This window comes from Carya illinoinensis, chromosome 13 (genome assembly GCF_018687715.1).
Source record: "Carya illinoinensis cultivar Pawnee chromosome 13, C.illinoinensisPawnee_v1, whole genome shotgun sequence".
In the NCBI taxonomy this organism is placed as follows: domain Eukaryota; kingdom Viridiplantae; phylum Streptophyta; class Magnoliopsida; order Fagales; family Juglandaceae; genus Carya; species Carya illinoinensis.
This window is the reverse complement of record NC_056764.1, coordinates 10,768,352-10,778,978: the sequence shown is the minus strand read 5'-3', so window position 1 is coordinate 10,778,978 and position 10,627 is coordinate 10,768,352. Positions and strand designations below refer to the sequence as shown.

The 10,627-nt window shown below is 35.7% G+C and overlaps 1 protein-coding gene across 1 annotated transcript; it reads left to right on the top strand.

Annotated features, from left to right (window-relative positions):
* The first annotated feature begins 1,503 nt into the window (after positions 1-1,503).
* Positions 1,504-10,627, top strand: LOC122290940 (heat shock 70 kDa protein 4-like). The gene is made up of 3 exons (XM_043098605.1): positions 1,504-1,944; positions 5,367-5,468; positions 9,536-10,627. The coding sequence occupies exons 1-3, from the start codon at positions 1,504-1,506 to the stop codon at positions 10,625-10,627; spliced, it is 1,635 nt and encodes a 544-aa protein (XP_042954539.1).

Genomic DNA, 10,627 nt, shown 5'->3' with positions numbered 1-10,627 from the left:
AGGAGAAAATAAACCCCGATCTAGAGTTTTGAGATCAGTGGCGGGGTCAGCTAGAAGGCTATTCCTAAACCTCAGATTACCAAAACCATAGCTGTAAGCAAAGGTGCGATCCCTGGTAGTAGGGACGCAAGCTAACTGGGCATGAAGCCGTGCGATCTCTGCCTGAGCAATAGCTAGCTCATCCATCTTCTTAGTCAGCTTTTGGTGCTTGGCAACGAGAGCCAAATTTGCCTTCCTAAGTTCCTCTTCAATGTCCTTTTGGCAGTAAAAGTTATGGCTATCCTTATACTGCTCATGGCGATTTTGGAGTTCTACCAAGGACTCTTGTGCCTCTGAAAGGTCAAGGGCGATAAGGTGGGCCTACTCCACGGCGGCCACCAACTCCTGTGATAGCTCGCTACAGTGTTCTTGCGAGCGAGTCAATTCTTCACTGGTCGAGTTCAACTCTCCATCACGAGCTCAAAGCTTAAAGTTTAGAAGGGCCTTCTTGGCTTCAAAACCATTTTGAGCCTTAGAAAGTTGGGACCTCACTGAATCCCTTTCAGACTGGAGTAGCTTTAGGGCAAAGTTGTCCCTGACCTTCGCCTCTTAGGCAAGGCGAGTGGCTTCACAGAGCTGAAGGACTTCTCCCTTGTGCATCTCCAAGTTGCATTGCAACAAGTGGGAGTAGCCTTCTGACTGCTCTAGCAGAATCTCCAACTCCTTCTTCTTCTCAGCCAAGGCTTCCAGCTCAACCCTGTCAACCTGCCACTTCTTAGAAGAGCCCTTGGCGACATAGCACAACTTTCGCTGCTCCTTGACCTCCTCCTCTAGGCGGGCACGATCTACCACAATTCACACTGCTAGATTGTTAATGCTCTGCAAAAGAAGGTGAAACAACCCAAAGTAAGAAACTGCGTATAAGCACAAAAGGAAGAAAAACAAGCCACATGGTACCTTAGACAACCAATCCTTTAAATAGTTAGCCATCTGAGCAATGGCTTCAGCTTGAGCAGCGAGATCAAAGAGGGTCATGCTGGCTAAACCCTCAATGTCTCTCAGACTAGAGGAATGTGGCCAAGCAGAGGAACCACAAGGTGCTAGAAGAACGACAGTAACTGGTAGGGTGGGCGGTTGGACATGATCGCCCCCTGAGGGTGCGACATCTTCCTCTAACTATGGCACATGGAACTCAGCGGTGGCTGGCTGCATAGGCACCCAAGTTTGGGCACCCTCCAAGGGCTCCAAGATTTCCATTGGCGTCTGAGTCTGGGCGCCTAACAAGGGCACCAAAGCTTCCATAGGCGATGACATGAGAAGCACGGCTAGGGCTGGCAATGTGGGCGTCTGGGCACAGGTGCTAGAGTTTTCTTTTGTGGAGGCAAAAAGGGAGAAGAGTCTTTAGAGCGAGTTCTTTTTCTCTGACTTTCACCTTCATTCTTTTTCTTGCTTCTTTTTTTCCTTTTCTCTTCGCTTTCCTTCTTTGCACTAAGGGCTTATCTTTGTGCTTGCATTGTTTTTCGTATGGTCCTGGAGCCTCTTAGAGATCCCTATCCCAATCTGACTGCTCGAAATTTTTTGGTCTTTTATAATTTGAGAGCTGCTACTAAGGTAAATGTCTCCAACTTTAGCAAGAAAGATAAGGGGCAAACCTTGGCTCTGTTTAAGACTTGGTACTCTAACGCCAAAGCTTGGACAACCAAGTTTTTCTTTGTTACCAGCCAGGGCTGGGAGTTTCCTGCCCAAGAAGATATTTTCAGAGTTTTTCTAGTTAGGGTGATCTGGCACCTCTTACATGACGATAAGAGCTTGTGGGCTACCATGGAACCTTTGTCACGTTGGGAGCTGGCCCGAATTGAAACCGTTCGTTCCTGGGCTGAAGCTCATCCTGAGGATCTTTGGACCGACTTTTTGTTGATGCCCGTTTACATCGATCAGTTCCTGATGTCCCCTAACCGATCCTATGTTCAAGGGCATTCGTTGATTATTTTAAATACAATTCCCTCTCCTTTACTGTAACCCTTTGAGAAAAGTAGGAGGCATGGCCACACTGTACAAGAAAAGAATGAGGAAAAGAGGCGGTCTGATGTAGTTGAGTCGACGCTAGACCAAGAAGGTCCAATATGTCACGAAGAGGGCGACAGAAGGGGAGCCTCAACCCATGTGACAAAAGAGACGCTGTCACAACAACCTTATCGACAAAACCGTCGTTATCGCAACATGCAGACGAGGAGCCTCCATCACTGTTGTTTTAGGGATGCGATATTCCTCCCAAATCTTCATTAAATGTTTCTCTTGGCGGCCTAAACGCCACTTGTAACTATCAAAGGTCGTGCCCTCTGGGACTTGAAAAGGTTGTACGGAGCTGTCACCTTGTTCAACCATAAAAACTAGAAGGGAGAAAAGAAGTAAGAAGACGAAGAAGATAAAATGGGCAAAAAACAAGAACAAGAAAGGACACAGGGCCAACAAAAGCACAAGGAGGAAAAGTGAACAGAGGAAAGAGTGAAGGAGATAGAAAAGGGGTATTTAAAGAAGGGCGAATAAGAAACGCCAACAGCCATAGACAACATGGCCTGACACTGAAGCAGAAGAGTAACCGTCACACGAAAGCACTCTCTCCTTTCGCCACGACAGTGGGAAATCATGGTGGCTCCTCGATTTTTGAAAAAATGAAACGGCGTAGGAAAAAGAATATGAAAGTTTGGCGGGTACTAAATAGTTCATAAAAGGGCTGGGCTTGTCCCAATAGTCATTTGCTTTCCTATGCACCATACGCCTTGAGCATGCCTAAGCCTGCGATAAGCCATCGAAAGATTTAGGGCTGGAAACAAAAAAGGGGCCCATAATGAGGTTCACGATACTTATGAGGTAGCAAGATTAATCAACATAAATTCCCTATGCCTTGAAGCAAAGAGAATTAGCGGAGTAACTGGAGGGCCTATTTTAGCCGAGGACCCATTCCATCTTAAAAGCCCAATACGAAAGAAGCCCACTAGGAGAGACCCTTTTCTAACTGAAGGGAATTAGAGAGTCCGAAACTTAGCAAAGTTACACATACACCACGCCATCTTTCACGGAAAGATAGAGATTTCATGAAGATACGTGATCATTTCGATTATTAGGTAATGATCACCACCGATAAACTCTGAATAAAATAAGCATCATGTATGAACCTATATATACCAGGTAACCTTTGATAGTAAGGGATCGAACTCTCTTTTGAATTCTGAATCATTTTGTTACACTATACTGACTTAAGCATTGGAGTTTTTCCTTGCGAATCACGCTGGAGCCTATTGACATCACGCATGTGAACGGTTGTAGAGAGAAAGTGGGGCACATCCTTAACAATATGAATTAATTAACCTATCATCAAGTCACTATTAACTAATTATTAACATCTATTTCTATAACCTAAGTTGCAAGTAAATATAAAACATGTATCGATGTATGGATTTTTAAATTATTTATGCTTATTGCTTCATATACAAAATGTAAAAAGTTGTATATAACTCATTCCTCATTATGCATTAACTTTGAACTATCATAATACATTGACATACTCTAAATTAGTAACAAAATAACAATTAACATTATCAATATAATTATAATTAATTATTTTTTAATGAGTTAATTAAATAATCCATATTGAATAGTTTACTTAATTTTAATTTTATTAATTAAAATAATTTTTTATTAATTTATGTACTAAAAAGATAGAATAAATGAAAATGAATATAGTTACTAAAGGCATACACAGCACCGTTTAGTGCAAAATTGGATCTAAATGGCGCCATTTAGGTCCAAGGAGAAGGGAAATTATAACTCTCGTTTCACACAATTTAGTTATTTTTTTTTCCCATTTCCCGTATGTTGAAAATGCGTCGTTTAGGGTTATTTTTAATCCAAACTGCATTGTTTCAACAATACCCTCTAAAACCCATCCCTTCCCCTGATTCCCTCCCATTCACTTTTAGACTCTCTCACTGCATGAAAAGGCAAAAACCCTAGCCCCTCCCATTCCGTCCCAGACTCACTGGGTCTCCTCCCAATTCCATCGTAGGGCCTCCCCTCTGTTGCATCCCCACCCCTCCCCAACCCCTTCGTGACACACAAATTGACAAATTCACCCCTCCGTTGAATCACGATAATCCTCATTTTTCTCTCTCTTAAATCGACAAATCCAGATTAATTATATCAAGCATGGGTTTTGCAATTGCTACTCTCTATTTTTTTTTTTTTTTGGTATTTTGTATTGTTTGTGAATCTGGTATTTTGTTGGTGAATTTGTGATTTCATGATTTTTTCTTGTGAATCCATGATTCATGAATCTAGGTTTCTTGTTCTTTTGTTGAGCCTTTGTGTGATTTCATTTCTTGTGAATCTATGTCTATCGAAACCAATGTCACATTTCATTCATTTGGAAATCCTAATATGTTAACTATCCAATTCCTATACCATGTTGGCTTGGCTTTGCTGCAAATATCATATAGCAACCTGAGAAATGTGTGAAAAAATGAAACTCTTTGGTGTAGTTGAATTGAAACATATGATGAGTCAATTTAAAATGCTTAATTCCCTTTTATTTTTCAAAGGAGTAATTAGAATACTTATGGTGCTTAATGAAGGGTTGTGTGACAAAGGATTGCAAAGAACCCCCAAAAACATTCTCACCCACCCAAGCTTTTAGAAAAGCAGAGAATATGTGCAATTTTATACAATCTTGAATGCTTTAATACGTGAAGGAAATTTTTGGAAGAAATAATATTGAATGATATTTGAATGAGGTCACAGGTGGCACGGTTATTTTTTATTTTTATTTTCTTATTATATCATATTTAAAGTTTATTTGGTACTTTTGATGTAATTAGAATTAAATTTATTTCATATGCAAATAAGTCAATTCAATTTATCATATAAATGGCATTTACAAGATCCAACAAACATTCTAATTCGAAGAACATATAATCACAAAGGGCTTTTCCCTTTTTTTTTTTTTTTTGTTCCTGTTTTGGGGGGAGCGGTGTTTGCCATTTTGGTCAGATTTTGGAAGAAGGCCCAAAGTACATGCAAATGGGCAGATTGATCCTGAGAATAAAGACAAAGTTTGCATTGCAAGTTGTTTTTAAACCTTTTCTTTTTTTGTTTTGTTTTACTTTTTAATGAATCAAATTCAATAAATCATGCAATTTTGATAAAAGCTCTAAACTTGAATGTTGACAGCAAATTGTTGAAAATACAGATTGAAATGCATGTCCATGTGCTGCTCACTTTAATTCCCTATGTTTGGGAATGGATTAACTTGATCTGTATGATATATGACTTTTTGTTCTTGCTATTCTGATTTTTTTAAAAATCTAATTGTTGATGCATTATTTTTGTAGATGAACCCTATTCTAGAAATGAATCTACAAGACTCTACTACAGATGATGTAGAGTTAACCATGTCTACACAGGGGCAATGCATTCCTCCACTCTCACCCAATGTAAGTAGTAGTACTAAACTGAGTGTGAATGGAAGACGTAGGTCAATGGTGTGGGATCACTTTACAAGAATATCAAACTGTGATTCAAGTAAACCCAGGGCTAAATATAACTATTGTGTTACTTCGTATGCATGTGATAGGAAGACCAACGGTACAAAGTCCAACATTGAGAAACAATGTAAGAAATGTCATTTTAATAGGACGGATAAGTCCCAAACTACTCTAACTTCGAAGGCGGATGGAGGAAGTGGTAGTCTCGAACCTGTGCCCATAGCATTTAGTGTTAAGGCTTGCAGACAAGCCTTAGTAAAGATGATAATTCTTGATGAGTTGCTCGTTAGGTTTGTTGAATGGGAGGATTTCAAGAAATTTATACTTATTGTTTGTACTAAGTAGGTAACGATTCCATCCCGTATTACGGTTACGAGGGATTGCTTTAGTATGTATATGAGGGAATAAAATAAGCTGAGAAGTACTCTTTAATGGCAACAAATTTTCCTCACCACTAATACATGGACATCCGTGTAAAACCTCAACTATATGTGTTTGATTTCACACTTTGTTAATGATGATTGAAATCTACACAAGATGATTCTTTCCTTTTGTTTGGTTGAGAATCACAAGGGTGATACACTTGGTAGGGCCATAGAGATGTGTTTGCATGACTGGAGGCGACCAAAATATCTTGCTATCACACTTGATAATGCAAGTTCTAATAGTGTAGCAGTTTCTTATTTGAAGAAAAAAACTAAGTTTCCTTCCCCATCCCTTAGAAGATATCCACCTGTCTGCTCAGGGCTACATGAGATTAAGCATTGTCAAGGTGACATGTTTTTTCTTTTTTTAAGTTATGGTGGGTTTCCTGCACGCTCAAAGTCATAGATCGACTTCTATTCTAAGGCCAGGGACCCCTTGATTGAGCTGACAAGTTATATAATTTGCTTGGGCCTCTCATGATATTGGGCTTATGCTTTGGGCTTGGAGAAAAAAATCTCTTTACAATATGTTTAAATCACTTTTAAATATGTTATATTTATTTGAAAATATATATATATATATATATATAATTTTTAGAAAATACTTTCTTATTCACTTTATAGCAAAGATTGAATATACAGAAGATAATCCTCTAAAAGAATACTATCCTCGTAGAGATGTATAGCACTCTTGGCAAGCACATGTGTTACATTGTTTAAAGTTTAAACAAGTACATCTTGGAACTTGGACTAAACTAAGTCTAATTTTAAAGTTTATATAATCATCTCAGTTCAGTTTAATTTTAAATTGAATCTAATATCTAAACACCTAATTCTAAAATCACTAAACTTATCTCAACTCAAAATCTCTTTACACATGAAACTCATAACATTTTTTAATTCAATACCTCTGTACACGCAGGATTCACAACTTTTTTTAACTTTCCATAAATACATTTAAACTCATCTTAATATCTAAACATATCTAAACTTATTTTAGGTGAGTTCTACAAAACTTATTCCTTCATCTTTACTTACTATTATTTTTAAAGAATTTAACTCAACTTAACATCTAAACGAGACAGGAACCTATTTAACAGACCATCTGAGTGAGCAATTGCTTGATATCTATAATAATCATGCCTGTCGAGCTCCATTGTTCTTCGGTACTATTGATTGCCCCAACAATTGTCAAAGCATCTCCTTCCATAACCATCTTAAACCCGATTCAGTACGGTGTATTGAAGTCTTTATAGTTGCAACAGCTTCTCCAAGCCATGCATTGGAAAAATTTCTCTGTTTGATCTCAAAGTTGAGAGGATTTTGCCATGCCAATATCGCACCATTATTTCTAGCCCCACCTTGCAATTTACCCTATCGTTATTGCATCCCAGTTAATTTATAAAAATATGTTTTCAAATTATTTTATTATTATTTATAAAATTTTCATCTTATCTTACTCTTCAAACCAAATCTCGCACTTAAAAAAACAAAATGATCTATGCATAACATTTTTCGTGATATACAATTATGATTAAATTAGAGATTTTTTATAAGAATAATATCTTTTTATAAAAATACTTTCATCTTACAACATTATTATAAAATATATTATAAAAATGTGTTATGTGCATCATTAGTCTTCAAAAAAAAGTAACGTGTATCAAGCTTGACAAAAGAAGAAGAAAGAAAAAAAAAATAGTATCTTTTATTTATTTTTAATCGATTATCATGTAAATATTCGTTAAATACATAAAAGTAACACAAGTAGAGAAGTTAATTTTATTGTTCCTCAATTATCAGTTTCCAAAAGAATAAAAATTTTGGATTTGTGTCTTTTGTTCGAACTTTATTATACATCTAAAATAGAGTACACAATATTTAATAAGTCTTTAATATTTTTCAAATATTCACAATAATAAAAGAAAAATGACAAAAATTATTATTTTACTATCAAATTGTATGAAAGATTTAAAATATGAGTAGCTTTATCCTTTTCTTAACTAATAATTATGAAATTTATTTTATATATCTATATATATATATATTAAATCTAGAGTCCTCAAGAACTCAATAAAACCTTGATCTAAATGGAGGTTGTGATAAGCGTGGCCATTTTCTTCAAATATTGATGCAAGTTAAAAAACTGAATGAATAAAAAATTCAATTATAAGATAAAATTATAAATTACGAGAAGATTTAGAGGAAACATACATTAAAAAAAAAAAAAAAAAAATTGGTAGGGTTATTTAAGGTTAGTTAAATCATTTTATTTTAGCTTTTTAGATAAGTCTTGATTTACCATGTTACCAAATCATATTATGCTACCGTTTGGATAGTGAGTTGAAATGAAAATTAAAAATTGAATAAAATATTGTTAGAATATTATTATTATTTTAAAATCTAAAAAAGTTAAATTATTTATTATATATTATGTGAAGATTTAAAAAAAATTATAATGATGAGATGAAAAGAAATATTTTTACTATTCAAATGGGGTCTATAAATTGAGTTTGATTCCATACTTTATAAAATAATTCTACTTGAAGGTTATTATACCACACATAATTCATGTAATATAATTCTATTTTATATCCATGTAGTGAATGATAAATATTCGGTCTATACACAAATTCTATATGGGAAATTTTACATCCCAACGTAGCTCATACCCAATGAATATGTATAAATATGTAACCTATGTTTATATATATACTTTCTCTTAAAAATTTGAAGATCATTTTTATATTTGTTTTAGATAGCGTATATGTAACATTTGGTCATTTTTTCTTAATCCTTTTGTAAAAAATAAAAAATAAAACTAAAGAGTCCGGTGCATTTAGAAAGCTTGTTTTTTTTTTTTTTTTTTTGGTTCTTTTTCTCTTGACCATTAGAAAGGCATTTCAAAAGAATAAAACTTTTCATTTTTCCTTTTTCCTTTTTATATAGCTATGAATTAATTCGTAGATCTATAACAAAAAGATTACTTTATGATTTATAGCATTATTGATATTTAATTTTTGCTTTTTCTTTGTTCTAGTCATGCTTTATGCTTTTTTGGTATCCAATCCACACTATACAAAAAGGAAAATATTTTAGTTATAAATAGATTACATACAACTAAACTCATAAATTGATATGATTTGATGTAGTACGTCAGATTGTAAAATTATTTTTATTATAAAGCAAATCTAACAAATTTTATGAAACTACATCAATTTATAAATTTATTTTATATAATCTTTTTGTATCTGTAATAGTTCTCGTACAAAAATGCTAGACTCATCGAGACATGGGTGGTCCATACAAGGGTTTTTTTTCTTTTTTTAATGAACTTAGCGGTTAAGGAAATCAGAAAGAAAAAAATCTAGTTGTAAACATAATTATGCACTAATATGTGCTCTAATGTAATGTAATTAGTCAAAAAAATATTTTTTATCGAAAACAATACTAATTTAAATTTTAAATATAAAAAAATCAATATTAATATATAGATTAATGCATAAATTTACATATACATAACAAAACTCACTTAAAAAAGCTTAAAATCAAATGAGGTGATAAAGTTTGTTTCACATCTTCCAAAAATAGAAAGACACGTCAGCAGTTTTTATATACTTACCGTGGATCAAAGTGTTCCGATTAAAAGTCTCACTTGCTCTCTCTGCCCTCAACCCCAATTTGCCCTCGATTTCTCTCTCTGCCAGAAAATTGTTGCAGGAATTCTTTGTTGGGAAGGAGCTCTACAAAAAGATTAACCCTGAAGCTGTTGCTTATGGTGCTGCTGTTCAGGCCGCAATTCTCAACCGTGGGGGTGGTAGCAAAGTGCAAAAAATCTTGTGCCTAGATGTCACTCCTCTATCCCTTGGATTGGAGACTGCTGGAGAGGTCATGAGCGTGCTGAAACCAAGAAACACCACCATTATCGTCAAGCAGGAGGAGGAGTTCTCAACCCACATAGATAACCAGCCTGATGTGCTGATTCAGGTGTATGAGGGTGAATGTAGCAGAACTCGTGACAACAACTTGCTGGGCGAGTTCGAACTCTCTGGTATTCCTGCTGCTCCTAGTGGAGTTCCAAAAATCACTGTTTCCTTTGATGTCGATGCTAATGGTATCTTGAACACCTCTGTCAAGGACAAAACCACTGGACAGAAGACTGACAGCACAATCACCCACATGGGCTGGCTCTCCAATGAAGAGATTGAGAAGTTAGTGCAGGAGGCTAAGTACAGGGCTGAGGACGAGGAATATAAAATGAAAGTTGATACAAAGAATGAACTGGAGAACTATGCTTACGACATGATGAACGCATTCAAAGACAAAAAGATTGAAGCTAAGGTCCATGCTGTAGACAAGAAGAAGATTGAAGAAGCAATTGAGCAGGCTATCCATTGGCCTGACCGAAACCAACTTGCTGAGGCAGAAGAATTTGAGTTCAAGAAGGGCGAGCTGATGAGCATCTGCGACCCTTTCATCGCCAAAATTAATCAAGGTGCTGAAGGTGACACGAGGGGAACCACGCGAGTGGAATCTGAGAAGTGCATTGATTGGCAAAAGGAGTGTAATATCAAGGTCGAGGCAAAGAATGCACTGGAGAACTACGCTTACAATATGAGGAAAACTTTAAAAAATGAAAAGATTTTGTTGGAAGCCACCTGCAGTGTGAAACCAAACTCATAG